The 23138-nt window shown below is 42.9% G+C and overlaps 1 protein-coding gene across 2 annotated transcripts; it reads right to left on the bottom strand.

The window, feature by feature from the left end:
* Window positions 1-1897: 1897 nt before the first annotated feature.
* On the bottom strand, window positions 1898-13389 carry CIDEC (cell death inducing DFFA like effector c). 2 transcript variants are annotated; one of them, XM_058726102.1, is made up of 6 exons: window positions 13302-13389; window positions 11911-11988; window positions 10853-11012; window positions 5565-5723; window positions 5272-5459; window positions 1898-2484 (listed from the first exon to the last, which is right to left on the bottom strand). In XM_058726102.1, exons 2-6 carry the CDS (start codon window positions 11961-11963, stop codon window positions 2322-2324), a joined length of 723 nt encoding a protein of 240 aa, XP_058582085.1. In that variant the 5' UTR covers window positions 11964-11988; window positions 13302-13389; the 3' UTR covers window positions 1898-2321. The 2 variants fall into 2 exon arrangements, with proteins under 2 accessions (XP_058582085.1, XP_058582084.1); XM_058726101.1 differs by lacking the exon at window positions 13302-13389 and adding an exon at window positions 12232-12282.
* Between the last annotated feature and the right edge of the window lie 9749 nt (window positions 13390-23138).

The following is a 23138-nucleotide window of genomic DNA, read 5'->3' as shown; positions in this document are numbered from 1 at the left end:
TAGATGTACCCGAATAGAGACAGAACTGACAAGACATTTGGCAAGAGGCAAGTGGTATTTATCTTGTTTTGGGCTCAGACAGTACTGTGCTTTGTCATAAGGCCCCACAGCATTTTAAAAACCCTCTTCTGAAAGGCCTCCTGTGCTTTCATAATAAGTACCAGCTTGAGCAAAAGTGGAAAGACTAAGGCCCAGGGGCTGGTACACGGTGTGCCTTAACTGCAACAGACCTCTCCTCCACTGAGGGCACTTGGCCATGGGAGAGGCCGTTTCCCCACTTGGACTGGCCTCAGGCTCTCTGAGGTCCCGTGCTCTCTGGAATTTTTCTTTCATATACACTAGCCTCATCAAGGACTGCCCTCTTCTGTTCAGGGCCCACAGCTGGTATGACTCCATTAGTCTCCAGGTTCCTGGAGGAAAAGGAAGAACCTAATATTCCCTGAGCTGAGAGGGCTCAATGCCAAGAGACTGTGGTCAGTCACTCAAAACTTACTTGTGAAACTCTGAGTCTTAGGAGGAGGAAAGATTGGACACATTCCAAACTTCTGCCACCCTTAGCCCAACTCGGCTGATGACTAACTTCACCAGAGGGGCAGGTAGCTTACTTAAAAAAATTTTTTTTTAAAGAAATTTAAAAAAAAAAGGACACTTGGCTGGCTCAATCAGTAGAGCATGCAACTCTTGATATCAGGGTTGTGAGTTCAAGCCCCAGATTGGGGCTTTTACTTAAAAGCATTTACTTAAAAATTAAATAGGCGTGCCTGGGTGGCTCAGTCAGTTAAGTGTCCGACTTCGGCTCAGGTATTGATCTCACGGTTTGTGAGTTCGAACCCCGCATTGGGCTCTGTGCTGACAGCTCAGAGCCTGGAGCCTGCTTCAGATTCTGTGTCTCCCTCTCTCTCTGTCCCTTCCCCACTCTTACTCTGTCTCTCTCAAAAATAAACATTAGAAAAAATGTTTTTAATTAAATACATAAGTACATTAATGTTAAAAAAAGAAGAAAAGAAGAGGGGCAAGTTGGTCGTAGCCTCTGCATGTGCTTGTATGAACATGGTGCCTCCACATGGAAAGGCCTACCCTGCAGAGCCAGGACAGCACTGAGCCAGGCCTCTACCCATAAATGCAAGAGCAGGAAAGCCCAGAATAGAAACTGTTTTCCTGTTAGCTCTGCACCCTTCCCACACATGGCTGCAGGTTTGGATCAGCAGCCAGCAATAACTCTCCAGACTCTAGCTTTGGCAACACAGGCCTTTGTACTTAATAAACCCATCTAGGCTTTATATTCAGGGTCATAAATGACACATTTTTTAATGTGAGAGTCATAGACTAAAGCATAATCACCTGCAAACTTTGCCTTTCATGCTTATCTTGTTTGAGTTGCCCTATTGTGGAAAAATGCCAGCTCACACTGATGAGAAACTAATATTTTTTGTGGCTACAGAACAGCTTATTTTGAAATCCTGAAGTTGACAGTGCTGAACACGAAAGGTAAACTATCTGGCAAGCTACGGAGAGCGTTGATGGAGGGTTCTGGTACAGCCTGATTAGTATGTTCCCACCTAAACACTTAAAAGGGTGTAATAAAATGTAATACTGAGAAATTAGAAGAGTGCCTTAGTCCCACCCTGCCACTCAAAGCCCTTCTGATAGGCAATTTTATTCTGGAAATTGTCCTTTACTGTTTTGGTTATGTGGTCTGCTCAAGTCTCTGATGAAGCAGACATTAGTTCCAGAATCAATTGCAATTTTTTTTTTTTGGGGGGGGCAGAAAAAGTCCTGTACTTACAACCCCACATTTTGAAGAATGGTTTGACAGTAGATTCCTCTCCTCCCTTAGACCTTTCCAACCTTCCAGGCAGAACCCCACCCTCACCCCCAAAGAACACAGGCAAAGATGTATTAGCATAAATAATTTAATGCAAACTCTCTAGTAACATACACTAGTGGACTTGACAGTTCACTCAGGAGTATCAGGGCTGAGGGACCAGGAGGTGGGGAGCGCGATGAAAGTAGAGCATGTGAAAACAGGTAGCTGAGGGGCAGACCTCATGCTAGCCTGCTGGTGACCCGTCTTGGTCAGCTAAACTACCCTGGACAGGAAGTAGCTGGGCCAGGCTAAGAACGCTCAGTTCTCCTTTCCCGGCCTATCCCAGATTTCTGATCTTTTCCCTTGGGAAGCCTTCTTCATTCGAGGTCCTGAGAGGTGAGGAAGGTGTGGCAAGATAAGAAGCTGCCTAACTGGGTTTGTAGGTGCTACTAGCTGAGCATGGGGGCCCCCCGTCTAGTCCTTCTCCGGGGAATGCCTCCAAGGACTTGGGCCTTCACTGCAGCAGCTTCAGACAGGATGGGATGAGCGATGGGGCCTTGGCATCAGGGGCCTGCCCTCCCTCTGTGGCATCCAGGAACTGCTGCATATAACACGATGTGCCAAGCAGCATATGGCCTGTGGCCTGCATGCTGAAGAGGGCCCAACGAAGAGCTTCCCTGGGTGGAAGAAAAAGGCACTAGAGTCAAAACACAAAGAAAACCCCTCCCTACAGCCTCTAAATGCTGCCTCCATAATTTCATAAATTGTAGAGTGATGTGTCAACAGGAACAGATGCTGCCTTCCCTTAGCAAATGGGAAAGGGTCTACAGACATTGCCTGCAATCATGCCTTATCTGAGATGTCCGTCACCTCCCTATTTTCTCATGGAAAATTCACCCTCATTTAATAAGACCTTTAATTTTTGTGATACTGCTTTAGGCCAGCCAGATTAATCTCCATCCCATGGCTCTGTCCTTCATGACCTCTGTTCTAGACTCTGAGACCTTTCCAAGTCATGTGTAGTCTAGCTAATGTTCAGAGCGCTGAACATGAAGATCTTCATGCTTGGTATTGCAGTGTAATGAGAACAGAACTTGAGTCAAATAGGCCAGAGTTCTAATCCAGTCTTATCAGCTGTGTGAAGGTTGGCAAACTGTTATAGTTCTGAGCTTCTGCTTCCCCAACCGTAAAATAAGATCATACTATTTTGATCCCTCACAGCGTTCTGAGGTTGAAATAACCTAAGTCACTTAATGTGGAGCCTAATAGGTAGATGAGTAGGGTAAATGTGGGGTCAAGAGTAGCTGGTGGAATGCTTGACTACTTCAACCAGGTTCTTGTCCAAATCTATTTAAAAGAGGTAGACGAGGAAGAGTCACTAGGGGTGTTTAGTCCTAGGGGAGATCAGGGAGGGGAAAACAAAAGGAAAATAAAGACTTTCTGGCTGGTATTAAAACTTACAAACTGTTAACCTTCATTCAATAAATGAACTTATGGTTAAGGTGTAGGGAGACAAAGATAATCAGAACTCTATAAACATCTACACATAAAAATTCTTTAAAATGTTAAAGGCTATACCTGAGAAGTATACCCATTTCTCAAATTAGAGTACTAAGGCTTAAAACCAGATGTCCAGCCATAAATAGGAGGGAAATTCTGACACAGACTACCACATGGATGGACCCTGAAAACATTATGCTCAGTGAAAGAAACCAGTCACAAAAGAGCAAGTACTGTGTAAGATCTCTAGACTAGGCAACTTAACAAGATAGAAAGTAGGACTCCCCCCCACACACACACACAAAAGAAAAAGAAAGTAGAACACAGGTTACCAGGGGCTGGGGGAAGGGGGATTGGAAAGTTGGTGTTTAATGGGGACAGAGTTTCAGTTTGGGATGATGAAAAAGTTCTGGAAATTGATAGTGGTAACCGTTGCACAACATTGTGAATGTACTTAATGCCACTGAATTGTACACTTTAAACCAGTTACAATGGTAAATTTCATGTTACATATATTTTAAAACAGAACAACAAAAATAAAACTATTATTAAAAAAATAAATATAAAACTATTATTAAAAAATAATAAAAAGCTGACACCATTAAGTCACCACACCTACTTCAGCTTGTTTTGTTTTTTTGGGTTCAGGTCTGAGAGTCTTACTTCCCTAAATGCACTGAATTTAAAGGCTGAAGCTTCTATTCTAGGTTTTGAAATCTGCAAACTACCGGCAGCAAGCCCAGATCAAGATGGGGCATGATATGGTGTAGGAGGAATATGGGATTTCTAGCCACAGAACTAGGCTCATGCCTGTCACTGAATGTCATCTCTGGCAAGGCTTCAGGTCCCTCATCTTCAGACTGGATATGCACAGAATTAACTCAGAAAGCCAAAAGGTCTAGTGTGCTCTAGCTACGTGTGTTCTGACAGAGCTCTGGGGACCCTGAGCAGGATTTCTCAGAAGGCCTCTAAGAACAAGGATCATATGCGTTATCATTCATTCGAATTACTGCTATGTGCCGGCGTTCATCAAGGTACTGGGGGCAACAATGGAGCTTGTTCTGACATCTTGTTTATCTCTGGGTCTTGAGCTTACCACATAGGGCCAGGCACACAGTGTGTGCTCAGTAGATGCTAAATGAAGCAATTGGGGAGGACTAGAATCTGTCAGAAGAAACTCGCAAGAAGCCATGCTCTGCTAGTCCCTAGCTTTGTGGCTTTGGCATCGTTGGATGCCTCTGCATCAGTGGCTGCATCTGCCTGATGGGGTAGGAATTCATTAGAACACCAGTGGAGCAGCTGAAATTGGGAAACATCACCCTAACAGTACTTGTACCCTAACAGTATTTGTCTTATGATTTAACATATTCTCATGCTTCCCATGTTACTTGATTAGACTTCCACAGTAAAGTAGAAAGTTTGAAAGAAGTTCATTCATCAATACAAATGAGTATTGTCCACAGACTTGCAAGTTAATTCCATCTATGGAAGAACAGTTATTTCATTCCTCCCACCCCCATGGAAAAATCCAGTTTTGTATCTGTGAATTTATCTGTCTTGATGGAGCTGTGTATATTGAATTCTCCTTTGAACTGATTGTAACTTCTTGCTGGTTCTCCCCTTAATTAAAGGGTTCAATAAAATCTTTGACATGTGTTCACTTTTTAAAAACCAATTAGAAGACTACTTAGGAAAACTTACTATTTTAGGTGAAAAAATAAGTTGTTATGGTGGAAGGTAATTAGAAAAATAATGTATCCCAGTTCCACCTGGAGGAGATATGTGTACCCCTTTGGCATCTGCTAAAGCACCAGTTCAGCCATAAAGTTCTAGAAAATGCTGCCATGCTTTGTCAGCATCAACACTAGTCCAAGGCCCTAGAAACCTGAGGTCCATGTGAACAGAGAGGGGCTCTCTCATTGCTGAATTCCCACCCTATCCCCAGCTAATCCCAATTCACTCACTTCATGATGCGCTTGGCCCGGTAGCAGTGCAGGTCATAAGAAAGGGAGTAGGTGCCATACAGAGTGGCCTTCACATTCAGGCAACCAATGAAGTCCTGTGGGTTCATCTTGTATAGGTCAAAGGTTACACGGGCCACATCAATCTTCTTGCCAGGCTTACGGGAGAGGGAGAGTTGGTACCTAGTACCCTGTATCAAGAGAAGCCTGTGGTTGGCAACCTACCCCCCACACCCCAAAAAAGGACTTCTCCCAGACTCCCAATGTTCTCCCTACCACACAGGTGGGAACCTCACCTTCTCTGATGGGGGCTGCCATTTCTGCCCCTTCTGGAGGACCATGAACACTGTGTCATCCCCCAGGGCTTGGAAATACTCTTCTGTCTCAACAATTGTACCATCTTCCTCCAGCACCAGGAAGAAGGGCTTGTCTGCCAGCATCAGGGTGTCCCGGACCTGGAGAATAAGATCAGTGATGTTTCTGCCATCCCCATACAGCCACAGAGCATGAGGAAAATCCATATTACATCATCTCAGCTGCCAGGGAAAGAGCAAGTGGATAAGGATCTATGGGGAAAAGGCCTGGAATCCAGGCTCTTGCTGTGGGATCACAATCCAAAGATTCTGTATTATGGTCCTTCTTGGTACCTGGCTTCATGGTTATGTTCTGGAACAGTGCTGTCCAAAAAAATATAATGGGAATCACATACGTAATTTTTTATTGAGAATATAATATAATATACATGAATATAATTCACGTATCATAAATTTCACCTTAAAAATTTTTTTAATATTTATTTTTAAGAGAGAGAGAGAGAAACAAAGGGCGAGCAGGGGAGGGGCAGACAGAGAGGGAAACACAGAATCCAAAGCAGTCTCCAGGCTCTGAGCTGTCAGCACAGAGTCCAATGTGGGGCTTGAACCCATGAACTGCGAGATCATGACCTGAGCCTAAGTCAGACACTTAACTGACTGAGCCACACAGGTGCCCCCAAATTCACCCTTTTAAAGTATACAATTAATGGGGTGCCTGGGTGGCTCAGCTGGCTAAGCCTCAGAATCTTGGTTTCAGCTGGGGTCCTGATCTTGTGGTTTGTGGTTTCAAGCCCCACATCAGGCTCTGTGCTGATGGTGTGGAGCCTGCTTGGGATTCTCTCTATCTCCCTCTCTCTCTGCCTCTCCCCCGCTCATGCTCTCTCTCTCAAAATAATAAATGAGTAAACTTAAAAAGTATACAATTCATTGTGTTTTAGAATATTCACCAAGTTGTACAACCATCACTACTATCTGATTTCAGAACATTTTCATCACCCCAAAAGAAACCCCGTACCCATTAGCAGTCATTCCCCATCCCCCAGCCCATGACAACCTCTACTGTCTGTCTCTATGGATTTGCCTATTCTGGACATTTCATATAAATAGAATCATATATAATATGTGGTCTTTTTAGACTAGCTTCTTTTCCTTAGTATGTTTTCAAGGTTCATCTATGTTGTAACATGATTCATTTCTTTTTCTGGCCAAATTATATTCTACTATATAGGTATATCTCATTTTTAATCCATTCATCAGTTAACATAGACATTTGGGTTGTTTCCATTTTTTGAGTATTATGAATACTGCTGTTATGAGTATTCATGTACGGGTTTGCGAGTGAACATATGTTTTCAGTTTTCCTGGGTATATACCTAGGACTGGAAATGCTGAGTCACACAATTAACTGTATGTTTAACTTTTTGAGGGGCTGCAAAACTATTTTCCAAAGCAGCTATATCAGTTTATATTCCGACTAGCAATGTGTGAAGATTCCAATTTCTTCACATCTTCATTGGTACTTGTTATTGTCTGTCCTTTATTTATTTATTTATTTATTTAATGTTTATTTATTTTTGAGAGAGAGAGAGAATATGAGCAGGGGAGGGGCAGAGAGAGAGGGAGTGTCTGTCCATTATTTTAGCCATTCTAGTGGGTATGAAGCAGATTTGATTTGAATTTCCCTAATGACTAATGATGTTGGACATCTTTTCATATGTTATTAGCCGTTTATATATTATCTTTAATTTTTTAATGTTTATATTAGAGAGAGAGAGAGAGAGAGAGAGGAGAGGTAGAGAGAGAGGATCCCAAAAAGGCTCTGTGCTGTCAGTACAGAGCCTGGCATGAGGCTCTAACTCACGAACTGTGAGATCATGACCTGAGCTGAAATCAAGAGTCAGACGCTTAACTGACTGAGCCACCCAGGCACCCCACTTATATATTTTCTTAGAGAAAAGTCTATTCCATTTTTTTGGCCAATTTTTTTATTAAAATTTTTTAACGTTTACTTATTGTTGAGAGACAGAGCATGAACATGGAAGGGGCAGAAAGAGGGGGAGACACAGAATTCGAAACAGGTTCCAGGCTCTGAGCCATCAGCACAGAGCCTGACGTGGGGCTTGAACTCACAAACTGCAAGATCATGACCTGAGCCTAAGTTGGATGCTTTACCAACTGAGCCACCCAGGCACCCTGTTTTTTTGGCCAATTTTTAATTGGGTTATCTTTTTATTGTTGAGTTATAGAAGTTCTTTATGTATTCTTGATATTAGATCCTTATCATATATGAGATTTGCAAATATTTTCTCCCATTCTGTAGGTTGTCTTTTAATTTTGTTAATAACACATATTGATACACGGAAGTGTTTAATGTTGATGAAGATTGATTTTTTCCTCTGATTGCTTGTGCTTGATGCCTTATCTAAGAAACCAGTCATGAAGACTTAACACGTGTTTACTTCTAAGAGTTTTATAGTTTTAACTCTTTGATACATTTTGACTTAATTTTGTTCATGGCATGAGGTAGGGATGCAACTTCATTATTTTGCATGTGGATATTCCATTGTCCTAGCACTATTTATTGAAAAGACTATTCTTTCTTCTGTCAAAAATCAATTGTCCATTGATACATGGGCTTATTTCTGGAGTTTCAATTCCATTCTATTGATTTGTATGTATTATGAGCTCCCAAATTCACATATTGAAATCCTAAGTCGCAGTACCTCAGAATCTGGCTGTCTTTGTAGATAGAGTCTTTAAAGAGGTAATTAAAATGATGTCATTAAGATGGGCCCTAACCCAATATTACTGGTATTCTTATAAGAAGGGGAGTTTAGGATACAGAGACATACTCAGAGAAAGACCATGTAAACATGAAGACGGCCATCTATAAGTCAAGAACAGAGGCCTTAGAATAAACCAACCCTGACAGCACCTTGATCTCAGACTTCCAGCCTCCAGATTTGAGAGAAAATAAATTTCTGTTAAGTATCAGTCTGTGGTACTTTGCTATGGACGCCCTAGAAAACTAATAGAGTGTCTTTCCTTATGTCAATACCACAGAGTTGATTACTGTAGCTTTGTAGTAAGTTTTGGAATCAGGAAGTGTGAGTCTTGCAAGTTTGTCTTTTTCCAAGATTGTTTTAGCTATTTTGGTTCTGGTTCATAGAAATAATTCTATGTAAATTTTAGGATAAGCTTGTCAATATCTGTAAAAAGAGTAGCTGGAATTTGATGGGGATTGCACTGAATCTGCAGATCAATTTGGGAAGTATTGCCATCTTAACATTAAGTCTTCTGTGAGATCCTGACCTGAGCCGAAATCAAGATTGGACGCTCAACTGATTGAGCCACCCAGGTGCCCCTTTGGAAGATTTTTTAAAATTAATTTTGAGGGGCACCTGGGTGGCTCAGTCGGCTGAGTGTCTGAATCTTGATTTCAGCTCCAGTCATGACCTCACGGTTCATGAGTTCGAACCCCTCATCCGGCTCTCTGCTGTCAGCGCTGAGCCTGCTTTGGATGCTCTATCCCCCTCTTTCTCTGCCCCTCCTCCCTCTCTCTCTCTCAAAAATAAATAAACATTAAAAAAAAAATAATAATAAATTAAAAATCTTTCAAAGGCTTATTGTTATCTTTTAAAATGAAATCCCTCTGTTCTTTTCCATGACCAATAAGGGACTTACACTCTGGTCACTGCCAACCATATCACCTTACCCTTTTTCCCTCACTCTCTGCTCCTTTCTTTATATTGCCAAACTTGGAAAAGCAGTCCAGATAGGCTGATGTCCTCCCTGCTCCATTAGTAAGATTCACTTCTGACCTGTGTTCCATCTTGGAAGGATGGACCCTCACTCTTGTTTCTCCTTGCATCCTTTGGAGTTAGGATTCTGACTTGGGGTCCCCAAACTCAGTGGCTATAAGAATCTCCTGAAGCAACTGCTTAAAATGACAACTCTTCAGCTTCACTCATGACCTAATCAGTCCCAGGGTGTGCATTCTGGGAAGCCATGTGTGACAAGTCCATTTTAGCACAGGAAGTGGTCCCCAGCGCTCAGGTGAAAAAACACTACCAAGTCTAGACTCAAGTGTGAAAAAGTCCTTTTGATTCAGGGCATAAAAAATTGGTGTGTCAAAAAAAAAAAAAATTGGTGTGTCACAGCCACTAGCCTCACAAGAGAGGGGAGATTGGCTCCCATGAAGAACAGACCTAATTCACAGAAACAGGGGAGGGACTCCAGAATAGAGGCTTAGGTAAGCTATGATTTCTATATGTTAAACAGACTGTAGTAATCAGAAGCCTAATCCAAATGTGTAATCTGTGCCAGGCAACTGGGACAGCCCCTAGAGTGCATAAGCTAATGAGGCAGTGAGGCACAAGACTAATAAAGAGCAAGATTAGATGAGGCTATAGGAGAGGCTGGGGAGAAGTTACCCCCAGCCTAGTAGAGAGGGAACATGGAAACGGGAAAGGGTGTCATTCTTGGCTGCTGTTACTACCATCCACGAGAGCTGTGTGTCTTTTGTTTCCTGCTCTAGAAGCTTACCTGATCAATAGTTTGAAGAGTCTTCCACAGCGGTTAACAAAGCCTGCCATGGAAAACCAGTGTAGGAGATGGATGGAAGAACTACCCTGGCTGAAGGGAGGAAATGGGGAAGAGAATCTCTAAAATCTTACCTATTTCCCCAACTTCCAGGCATGTGTACAATGGAAAAGAGAACCTAAGGGTCTTTCCAGTAAGAAAAATATGCCTCAGGGGCGCCTGGTGGCTCCAACTCTTGGTTTCAGCTCAGGTCATGATCTCACAGTTTGTGAGTTCGGCCCCATGTTGGGCTCTGCACTGACAGTGTGGAGTCTGCTTGGGATTTCTCTCTCCCTCCCTCTCTGCCCCTTGCCAGCTTGCACGCACTCTGTCTCAAAACGTAAATAAACATTAAAAAATAAAAAAAAAAAGAAAAATATGCTCTGAAAATGCCACTGATCTACTGTTGTAGATATAGGATGGCAATCCTATAGGTATTCTGCTGCAATATACTGCCCTCCCCTTGTCACCAGACAGACATCATTAATCCATTGGACAGCACTCCAGGCAGGCACTACCAACTCATTAGAGTGGGCATCAGAAAGGAAATCTTCTCACCATCTAACCTATGAACTCCATCCCTGCTGAAGTCCCAGCTCATGACTCAGAGGACAGAGGAAGCCAGCAGGGCCAGCTCTCAGCCACAGTCCCAGTGGTTGGGCTGTGCTGAGGGTAGTCCTGTCCCTCACCTTGTGGAGGAGGTCCTTGAGACTGTGCGCCATGATGCCCTTCCGCACACTCCGGTCAGCAGTGCTTACTCTGCAGGGCCGGGCCTTGGGGGCCTCCAGGCTGGACTCGGTCAGTAGCTGCTGGGTCACCATTGAGGTGCAGGTGCTCACTGCCACATGCCTGCGGGCAATTTGGAGCATCAGAATGAGCAGCCTGCTGCCTCCCATCCCTCACCCCTCTCAGGGAACTCACTCCCCTACCCCTGTAGGTTGAGCTCATCATATTCTTCTTCTTCTATCACCCACCAGGCTTGCTCTAAGACTTACCGGTATCACTAAAAGTCCTGTTAGATCAATGCATTTCAAACTTCAGTGATCATATTAAGTCCTCAGGAGACCTGATTCTGATTCAGGAGGTCCGGGTGGGAGCTGGGATTCTATATGTCTAATAAGTTTCGGAGTGGCATTGATGCTGTTGGTTGACACTGACCATGATGAGTAGCAAGGTGATAGGAGACCCATCCCACGTTCCCCAATACCAACTTTCCTCTCTTGGCCTCTTTCTTCCCACCCGTAAAGTGAAATGAAGTGGCAAAGCTGAGGTCAATGTAAGATAGTTTTGACTTCTGATATACATGATGTAGAACCAGAAGAGTAGAGGGGGAACCTCGGTTTTGGAGTCAGACCCAAGTTTGAATCTTGGTTCTACTACCCATTTGTTAGGTGATGAAGAGCACCCGTTCTGTGCCTCAGTGTCCCCATCTATTAATTTGGTGTAATAATCCCCACTTCCCAAAGTTGTGATGAGGTTTAAATGAGATCAAGAATGAAGGTCCAAGCACAGTGTCTACCTTTTTCTACTCAATATGTGGTAGCAGTGTGGGGAGAGGATGCCAACCTTAAAGTCACCTGAGGGCTTGTCAAAACTGCAAAATCTGGGTCCTACTCCAGACCTCCTAAATCAATATCTACATTTTAACAAGATGCCCTGGTGACTTAAGAGCTTGCTGAAGTTTGAGAAGGTCTGCCTTATAGCTCACAGGTAGCTCCCCTTTGTTTCTACCCTTGGCTCTCCTCACCTGGAGAAGGACTTGGGGTAGAGAAGGCTGAGGGACTTCATGGCATATTCCATCCTTGTCACCTGGATAGTGTTGGGCCTGAGAACGAAATAGAAAATCTAGTTAGGGTGGGAACAGAAGGTCCCTTTCATCATTCGACACAGTGCAGCCTCACCTCCATCCAGTGAACCTCCACTCTGGTCTCTCCTCTCAACTCACACATGCTTTCCCAGCCCTCCTGTCCAATCCCATGCTTGCCAACTGGAACCAAACTGGAAAGCCCCTCTGGACCCAGGCTCGGCCCCACTCGGCAGCTCCTCCTTTCTCCCCAGGACTACTCACTCCATGTTTCTCCGACCCTGGCTCTGGTCACACTGATCAGGGATCCCCAACTGGGTCTGAAGAGGCCCTATCTGGTTAGTTCCTGCCCCTGGGAGCAGAGTTCATGCTATGCTGGCAGGAGGTGAGTCACACCACCTCCGTCTTCTGGGGATTGTTTCCTCACCTACAGTCCAGAGACCTCACAGGCCAGGCTCACACAGGCCAGGCAGCCCAGTCTAAGCCCACTCTCTCTTTCGTGTGTCCTTGAACCCCTCCTGAGGCTTTCCATTGGCCAGAGGGATTTTCTGTGACAATGGATGATAGATGTGTTCTATATCCTTTCTCCCCAGTCCCAGAGCTGCGAGCTTCATGTGATATTGAGCACTGGAAATGTGGCCAGTACAAATGAGGAGCTAGATTTTTAACTTTAGTTAATGTTAGCTAATTTAAATTGAAATAGCCACTGTGGCTTATAGCTACTGGCAACCAGACTGCACAGTAGAGATCCAGCTATCTGATAGCCCTGGGCTCACCTGACACTTTCTCTCCTAAACCTCTCTGCTTCAGCTCTTTCAAGCTCCAACTGTCTGTGGAGACAGCTCCCTCCACCTGCAACATACTCCTCTGGCCCAGGGCTAAACATATGCAACCTTGAAACCCCAATTTCCCTATATTCCACTCTTTGGAAAGCCATTTTAGATGGCTCACACAGTCCCCTCTTCATCTTGCCCTTCCTACTTCCTAGTCAAGTGTGCCTCATTGTCTGTTTCTGCCTTACCCCCACTGATCCTTGGGTGCCTCTCCCTGAGATGTTCTCCCTATTCCCAGCTCAGAGAGGGCCTGACACAGTGCAAGGGGCTTAAGGAGTGGTCATGGAACAAAGAGCCCCCTCCCCAGTCAGGTAAAATCAGTCTTTCCTTCTGACAACTTGGGGATTCTCTAGGCCAGCCCTATCTGTGAACCCCCCAACTAGCACTACCCAAGTCCTTTTGCATCAGCCTCACTCCTCACTCCCCGTCCAAAGCCAAACTCTGTCAAGTTCACTTCACCTGCTCTCCAGGAGCTGCCCCATCAAGACCCCAAAAACTTACCTACCCCCTCACAGCTTCCTTACTTCCTTAAGACACTGCCTAGCCCAGCCCAGCCCTCCCTCCATTTTATTTCCAGGTCCCAGGGAAGCCCCTCCCCTGGTCTTCAGCCCCAGCTGGGGAAAAGAGCAGGGGAGTGAGTGTGCAGTTCTTTCCCTTGGGATTTCGGGCCAGCCTAACTTCCAGAAAAGGCCTGAAAGGAGGGGAAAAGGCGTGTTTTGTAAGCTGTGGGCCAGGCTCAGGACGTGATAGCAGTCACAGAGGGCACAGAAAACAGGCAGATGTGAGTTGTGTTCCCAGCTCCACTTGAGTTCACTGAGTGTAGACCAATTATCTCACTTCTGTGAACCCATTTCTCTCACCTGTACAACAGGGATAATCATTCCTGTGTTAGTGGATTGAGGTGAGGATTTGTGATAATAAAAGTAAAGGGCTTTGCAACAGAGACACATAATAGGTAGAAGTGAGTATTGGTGTTGTAATATTATTAATGAATAATAGTAGAGGGGTGCCTGGGTGGACACGCAATTGAGTGTCCCACTTTGGCTGAGGTCATGATCTCATGGCTCATGAGTTCGAGCCCCGTATCTGGCTCATTGCTGTTAGCACAGAACCTGCTTTGGATCCTCTATCTCCATCTCTCTCTGCCCCTCCCCAGCTTGCACTCTCTCTCTCAAAAATAAATAAACAACAAAAAAATAATAATAATAGTAGAGATTAAAGCTAGCTGAAATGTGTAGTGGTTAAGAGTATAAGGTCTTACCCTTGACCCAGCAATCCTACTCCTATATATATTCATTGTATCTCATTCAATCTTTATTTTATATATATAAAATAACCACACCCAACTAGCTAGTTTTATTGGAGGAGGGCACATGGCGTTAATAATGTGAAGACAGTTGGGACCTGAGGTTGGAAAGAACACCCTCCCCTCCCTATACATGGCTAAAGCCCCAAATAAAAAATAACCAACTATGGGAGAGCAGCTGAGTCAGCGACTGAGGGCTGGGAAGGGAACATCACGGAACCCAAGGGCAGCAGAAGAGATCATGCACGTGCTGGGAGGGCAACTAACATGAGTACAAGTCTTTGTGTCTTCCACATTGGTCCATATAAATATATATAGAGAAGTTATTCACTTTCCCCTGCTCTCCTCTCTGTTCTGTGCTGCTTGCCACAGACACAACTCCTCTTTCCATATATATATGTATTCAAGAGAAATGAAAACGTATGTCCACACCAAAACTTATACACAAGTGTTCATAGCATTGTTTATAATAGCCAAAAGGTAGAAACAACTCAAATGTTCATGAATTGGTGAATGGATTTTATCAATAAAAATATAAAATGTAAAAAATGTAAAAATGTAGCATATCTGACAAACCATAAGAGACTCTTTTTTTAATGTTTATTTGTTAAAAAAAATTTTTTTTAATGTTTATTTATTTTTGAGAGAGACAGAGACAGAATGCAAGTGGGTTAGGGGCAGACAGGGAGGGAGACACAGAATCCGAAGCAGGCTGCAGGCTCTGAGCTGTCAGCACAGAGCCTGATGCGGGGCTAAAACCCACGAACCGTGAGGTGAGATCATGACCTGAGCTGCAGTCTGATGCTCAATCCACTGAGCCACCCAGGCACCCCTAATGTTTATTTGTTTTTGAGAGAGACAGAGTATGAGTGGGGGAGGGGCAGAGAGAGAGAGAGAGACAGAGAATCCAAAGCAGGCTCCAAGCTGTCAGCGCAGAGTCTGACTGGGGACTGGAACTCACGAACCATGAGATCATGACCTGAGCCAAAGTCAGACACTTAACCAACCAAACCACCCAAGTGCTCCATGAGAGACTCTTAACTATAGAAAACAAACTGAAGGTTGCTGGAGGGGAGGTGGGTGGAGGATGGACTAAATGGGTGATGGGCACAAAGGAGAGCCCTTGTTATGATGAACATTGGTGTTATGTTTAAGTGATGAATCACTAGATTCTGCTCCTGAAACCAATATTACACCATATGTTAACTAACTAGAATTTAAATAAAAACTTGAAACAAAACAAAATATGGCATATCCATAATGTAATATTATTTGTCAATAAAAAGGATACATGCTACTACATGGATAAACTTTGAAAACGTGCAAAGTGAAAGAAGCCAGTCACAAAGACCACATACATATTTGCATGATTCCTGTTGTATGAAATGTCCAGAATAGACAAAATTATAAAGACAGAAAATAAATTAGTGGCTGCTTAGAGCTGGGGAGGAAGGGGGATGGGGAATGATTCTAATGGGGAATAGTGGAGTTTCTTTCAGGAGAGATAAAAGTGTTCTAATCAATTAATCTAATTACCGTCTATTTAAAAAATTTTCTTGATGTTTATTTATTTTTGAGAGATACAGAGAGCAAGCAGGGGAGGGGCAGAGAGAGAGGGAGACACAGAATCTGAAGCAGGCTCCAGGCTCTGAGCTGTCAGCACAGAACCTGATGTGGGGCTCGAACTCATGAACCGTGAGGTCATGACCTGAGCCGAAGTCAGATGCTTAACCAACTGAGCTACCCAGGCACCATAGTCACTGTCTATTTTAATGATAGTTGCACAAACTGAAAATGTACTAAAAACTATTGACTTGATCACTAGAATGGGTGAATTGTGTGGTATGTGAATTATATCTCCATAAAGCTGTTTATTTGTTTGTTGCTACTTTTATAAGTGATTCATAAGACTTTTTAAAAAAAGAGTTCAGGTGTTCCTGGGTGGCACAGTAGGTTGAGTGACTCTTGCTTTTCGCTCTCAGGTCATGATCTCAGGGTAGTGGGATCGAGCCCCATGTCTCCACGTAGGGCTCTGCGCTGGGCATGGAGCTGCTTCGGATTCTCTCTCTCCCTTTCTCTCTCCTCTCCCCTTTATGTTTATAAATAAATAAACTTACAAAATAAAATAAAATAAAAAATTAAATTAAAAAAGTGTTCACATTGTGTATCATCACCCAGAGTTTGTTAAAATTCAGGTTGCTAGGCCCCATCCCAGAGTTTCCAACTCAGTATGACTGGGGTGGAGCCTAAGAAACTGCACTTCTAACAGATTCCCAGGTGATCTTGAGGGTGTGACTCCTCAGGAAGCCCACTCTGAGAACTAGAGGTCTAGCATCAGTTGTGTGATGTAACTCTTCTAAGCTTCAGTTGGATCTGATAAATGGGAATTAAAGATAGCTCCTGGGGTGCCTGGGTGGCTCAGTCAGTTAAGTGACCTACTCTTTTTTTTTTTTTTTAATTTTTTTTAACGTTTATTTATTTTTGAGACAGAGAGAGACAGAGCATGAACGGGGGAGGGGCAGAGAGAGAGGGAGACACAGAATCGGAAGCAGGCTCCAGGCTCTGAGCCATCAGCCCAGAGCCCGACGCGGGGCTCGAACTCACGGACCGCGAGATCGTGACCCGGGCTGAAGTCGGACGCTTAACCGACTGAGCCACCCAGGCGCCCAAGTGACCTACTCTTGATCTGGGCTCAGGTCATGATCTCATGGTTCATGAGTTTGAGCCCCGTGTCAGGCTCCTCACTGACATCATGGAGCCTGCTTGGGATTCTCTCTCTCCCTCTCTCTCTCTCTGCCCCTCCCCTTCTCACACATATACTCACTCTCTCTCTCAAAATAAATTAAAAAAACTTAAACTTAGTGCATCCTTCAGGCTCAATAAATCATCATCATCATTATTATTATTATTATTATCTAAATCCTTTCCTGGAGGAGCTCCCAGACAGCCATCAGTAATTCATTCGTTCATTTAGCAAATATTTATTAGGCACTTACTATGTGCCAGTCCTCCCAGGAGCTGAGAATACATCAGGGAAGAAGATAGTCTTGTCCCATGCTTCAAGGAGTGGACATTCCCAGGGTCTAGGGGCACTCAGACCATGTATGAATAGGCAAAATAAACAGAAGAATTTCAGATAATGATGTTCAACAAAGTGGTATGATAACAAATGGCTGGCAAGTTACATTGGTCTCTGGGTTTAGGCAAAGCCTCAGAGGAGGTGAACTTCAAGCTAAATCCTACCACTAAGAACCAATCTGTTTGAAGTCCTGGTGGAACATTTGAGGCAAAGTAAACATCAGTGTAAAGGATTTGCAAAGGGAATGAGCAGGGTGAGGAGACAGGAGCATGGGTCACTAAACTTTAAGGCAGTCCAAGAGTCGGGGTGCCTGGATGGGCTCACTAGGTTAAGCATCTAACTTCAGCTCAGGTCGTGATCTTTCTTTTTTTTAATAATTTATTTATTTTTTAATTTACATCCAAGTTAGTTAGAATATAGTGCAACAATGCTTTCAGGAATAGATTCCTTAATTCCCCTTACCCATTTAGCCCATCTCCCCAACTACAACCCCTCCAGCAAACCTCTGTTTGTTCTCTATATTTAAGAGTCTCTTATGTTTTGTCCCTCTCCCTGTTTTTATATTATTTTTGCTTTCTTCCCTTATATTCATCTATTTTGTATCTTAAATTTCAGGTCATGATCTTATGTTTCATGAATTTGAGCCCCACATCGGGCTCACTGCCATCAACACAGAGTCCACTTGAGGTCCTCTGTCTCCCTCTTTCTGTAGCCCTCCCCACCACTATCTCTCCACACTGCCCCCCACCCTGGCTCAAAAATAAATGTTAAAAAAAAAAAAAAAAGACAGTCCAAGAGTCGGAAGAAAAGTACAAACAGTAGTTTGTACTGGGAAATGGATTGGGCCCCTCCTTTGGACATTCATACCTCAAACATTTATTGAATGTCTAACATGTGATTAGTTGTCCCATGGTAGGCCAATGGATGACTCAGAAGCAGTCTGGCCCTGATGAATCCCTGTGTATCATGGAAAGCAGACACAGATAAGAAAAAGATAACCACAGGGGCACCTGGGTGGCTTAGTCAGTTGAGCTTCCGACTTCGGCTCAGGCCATGATCTCATGGTTCACGAGTTCAAGCCGCACATTGGGTTCTGTGCTGACAGCTCAGAGCCTGGAGCCTGCTTCAGATTCTGTCTCTCCCTCTTTCTCTGCCCCTGCCCCGCTCACACTCTGGCTCTCTCTCTCCCTCTCTCTCTCAAAAAATGAATAAATGTTAAAAAAAATTTTTTAAAGAAAAAGATAGCCACAAGGTAAAGCCCAAGAGCATCTGCCTTAAGGTGGAGGATGGCTCCATGGACCTGAGAATTCTTCACAGTGCTCAGGAGAAGAGGATGGTTTGGAGCCCGTTGGCATTTATTTATTCAACAAGCATTTTCTTGAGCATTTATACTAAGCCAGGCACTATGGGCTGCTGGGGACACAGATGACTCAGTTCTTATCCCTGTCTCGGGAGCTTACATTCCAGTGGGAGAGGCAAATATCTGAGCAGTTCTCAAACTCTGAAGTGCCTAGAAATCATTTGCGATGCCTTGGAGTGGAGAAGGACTGTACCTATGACTCAAAACTGAGAAGTCATTAAAGATTATGCATTCAACTACATTTAAAAAGTATTCTGCATGTTCAACTTGTCATACTTGAGCAGAGTCAAAAGACATAAAAAAAGAAAGCTATATCGCAACTAATATAGGCAAGATGCTGATCTCCTCTCTCTCTCTTTCTCTCCTTCCTCATCTATCTATATATAAACTAAGACCAAAAACACGGTAGAAAAATGGGCAAAAGATATGAACGTAGTTTAGGGAAATGAAATACAAATGACCTTTAAACATATGAAAAGACATTTTAATCCCACGTATAGAATTAAAAAAATAAATAAATAGAAATACAACACAAAAGTACTCAGAGATGCGATTCTTCACCCATCAGACTAGCAAATGTTGGCAAAGCTGTGGGGAAGCAAGGAGTCAGACAGATTCACACATTGTTGGTGAGAATGTAATTGGTCTAACCTCTATGGGAGGCAATATGGTCAGATCTATCAAAATTACAGTCACCATATATTCTTTGACCCAGCAATAACACTTCTGGGATTCCAGATCTACTATAGATCTACTTGCCCATGAGTGAAATGTGCATAAGGTTATTAACTGAAGCTGTTTGTAATAGAAAAATATTGGAAATGATACAAAAATCCTACAAGAGAGGCAGGTTAAATAAATTATCTTATATTCATATAATGGAATAACACTAGGAAGCTACAAAAAAAAATAAGTGAGAATGATCTGGGGAAAATCTCCAAGATCTATTGTTGTTTTTTTTTTTTTAATTTGATCTATTTTTTTTTTACTTTTTAATGTTTATTTATCTTTGAAAGAGAGAGAGAGACAGAGTGCAAGCAGGGGAGGGGCAGAAAGAGAGGGAGACAGAATCTAAGCGGGCTCCAGGCTCTGAGCTCTCAGCACAGAACACGATGTGAGGCTTGAACTCACTAATCACGAGATCGTGACCTGAGCCGAAGTCGGTCACTTAACTGACTGAGCTACCCAGGCGCCTTCCAAGATATATTATTAAGTGAAAATAAAAACCAAGGTCTTTCATAGTGTGTATAATACAGTGCCTCTGTATTTTAAAAAGGGTAAAATAAGGGGCGCCTGGGTGGCGCAGTCGGTTAAGCGTCCGACTTCAGCCAGGTCACGATCTCGCGGCCCGTGAGTTCGAGCCCCGCGTCAGGCTCTGGGCTGATGGCTCGGAGCCTGGAGCCTGTTTCTGATTCTGTGTCTCCCTCTCTCTCTGCCCCTCCCCCGTTCATGTTCTGTCTCTCTCTGTCCCAAAAATAAATAAAAAGCGTTGAAAAAAAAAAAAATTTAAAAAGGGTAAAATAAGAATATGACTTTACATTTGGTTGTATGTGCTTAAACTCTGGAAATACATACAGTAACTTTAAAATGAACACAAAGTGTTTCCTTTGTTGGGTAGAGTCAGGTGGACTGGGTTGAGACCTGGGAAGATGTGGAGCAGAGTTGAGGTTAGGAGTTTTCACTGTTGTAGGTGTTTTAAAAATTGGAGAACTTCATTTTGATACAATTTGCTTTCTTTGTAATCTTATATATTTTATTTTGTGCATTTAAAAACTTCATTTTGGGGGCGTCTGGGTGGCTCAGTTGGTTAAACGTTAAACGTCCTACTTCAGCTCAGGTCCTTATCTCACGGAGTTCGAGCTCCGCATCGGGCTCTGTGCTGATGTCTCAGAGCCTGGAGCCTGCTTCGGATTCTGTGCCTCCTTCGCTCTCTGCCCCTCCCCCAACTTGTGCTCTGTCTCTCAAAAATAAATAAATGTATAAAAAAATTTTTTAAACTTCATTCTGAGTAGGGATCCCCAGGCTTCCAAGGAAGACTGCTGCACAAAAGCAGTCACAAATCACTGATCTAAATGATCATGCTTTTCAATCATTGCCCTTCCCTTCTGACCATTTGTATACTTTTTAAGTTTATTTATTTATTTTGAGAGAAAGAGAGAACCATTGTGTGTATGTGGGGCAGGGGTGGGGTGGGGTGGGCAGAGAGATAGGAGGACAGAGGATCTGAACCAGGCTCTGTGCTGACAACAGATAGCCTGATGTGGATCTTGAACCCATGAACCATGAGATCATGACCTGAGCCAAAGTCGGATGCTTAACCAACTAAACCATCCAGGTTTTTGTATTTTAAAATACATTTATATTTTAAAATAACAGCTTTATTGAGATATAATTTCCATACCATAAAGTTTTCCCTTTTAACGTGTACAACTCGGGGCACCTGCATGACTCAGTCAGTGGAGCATCCAACTTTGGCTCAGGTCATGATTTCTGATTTATGAGTTCAAGCCCCACAGCGGGCTTGCTGCTGTCAGCACACAGCCCACTTCAGACCCTCTGTCCCCCACCCCCTGCTCCTCCCCCACTTGCACTCTTTCAAAAATAAATATTTTTTAAAAAGGTGTACAATTCAAAGGTTTTTAGTATATTCACAAAGTTGTCCAATGATCATTACTACATAATTCTAGAATATTGTTTATGTTTATTAAGTTTTGAGAGACAGAGCACACATGAGCAGGGGAAGGACAGACAGGGAAACAGAGGATCTGATGTGGGCTCTGTGCTGTCAGCAGAGAAACCAATGCAGGGCTCACACCCCTATGATTCTAGAATATTTTTATCACTCTCAAAAAGAAACTGCATACCTATTACAATTATTTCCTGTTTCCTTCTGTTAAGCACTACTTTACTTTTGGTCTTATGGCTTTGCCAATTCTGGATATTTCATATAAATGGGATCATACAATATGAGGTCTTTTATGACTAGTGTTTCACTGAGCATAATATTTTCAAGGTTCACCCATGTAGTAGAATGTATCCTTCTTCACTGCCAAATAACATTCCATTTATGAACACACTACATTTTTATCCATTCATCAGTTGTTGAACATAGGGTTGTTTCCACTTTTTGACTACTGTTAAGTAATGCTGCTATGAACATTTGTGTGCAAATTTTTGTGTGGATGTATGTTCTCACTTCTCATGGGTATATATCTGGAAATGGAATTGCTGGGCCATACGGTAACTCTATATTTAATTTTTTGAGGTACTGCCAAACTATTTTTCCAAAGTAGCTGTACCATTTTACATTCCTACTAGCAATATTTGAGGGTTCCAGTTCCTCCACATCCATGGCAACACTTGCTATTGTCTGTCTTTTTTTAGCCATCTTAGTGGGTGTGAAGTGGTATTTGATAGAGATTTGGAAATGCATTTCCCTAATGACTAATGGTGCCAACCATCTTTTCATGTGCTTATTGTGCATAAATTTATTTATATTGTTTGATTGCTAGACCACATAAATGCATTATCTAGTCAATATTTCACATTAAAAATAAAGAATCACAGGCCCAACTCTGAAGAATGATTTATTTGGGTAAGGGTAAGACCCAGAAATACATGTTTTTAATAAGAATCCCAGGTGATTCTATCACAGATGGTCCTAGACCAGGCTTAACAGACACTGCAACATACTGGGCAAGAACCATGGGAACTGATGTGGGAGCAGGTGATTTTTTCTGGAGTAATGAGATAGATTCTAAAGGGTCAGCAGGATTTCCGTAGGGCAAGAAAAGACATTCTAGAGAGTATAGGGAGAGGGGACAGATACAGGCATAATTTACCTCATTGTGCTTTACTTTATTGTGCTTCACTTTACTGAACTTTGCAGATATTGCATTTTTCATAAATTGAAGGTTTGTGGCAACCTGTGTTGAGCAACTCTATCAGCACCATTTTTCCAGCATCATTTGTTCACTTCATGTCTCTGGGTCACATTTTGTTAATTTTCACAATATTTCAAACTTTTTCATTATTATTATATTTGTTATGGTGATCTGTGATCAGTGATCTTTGATGTTACTATTATAATTGCTTGGGTGCACCATGAACCATGCCTATATAAGAAAGAGAACTTCACCGACAAGTGTGTGCGTTGTGACTGCTACACCAATTGGCCATTTCTCTCCCTATCTCCTTCCCTCTCCTCAGGCCTACCTATTTCCTGAGACATAAGAAGATTGAAATTAGACCAATAAGTAATCCTACAGTGGCCTCTGAGTGTTCAAGTGAAAGGAAGAATCACAAGTCTCTTACTTTAAATCAAAAGCGAAAAATGATTCAGCTTAGTGAGGAAGGCATGTTGAAAGTCAAGGTAAGCTGAAAGCTAGGCCTCTTGCACCAAACAGCCAAATTGTGAATGCAAAGGAAAAGTTCTTGGAGGAAAGTAAAAGTGCTACTCCAGTGAACACACGAATGATAAGAAAGTGAAACAGGCTTATTACTGATATAAAGTTTTAGTAGTCTAGATAAAAGATCAAACCAGCCACAACATTTCCTTAAGCCAAAGCCTAACTGAAAGCAAGGCCCTAATTC

The sequence above is a fragment of the Neofelis nebulosa genome, chromosome 4 (genome assembly GCF_028018385.1).
Source record: "Neofelis nebulosa isolate mNeoNeb1 chromosome 4, mNeoNeb1.pri, whole genome shotgun sequence".
Taxonomy (NCBI): Eukaryota; Metazoa; Chordata; class Mammalia; order Carnivora; family Felidae; genus Neofelis; species Neofelis nebulosa.
This window is presented reverse-complemented; position numbering and strand designations above follow the sequence as displayed.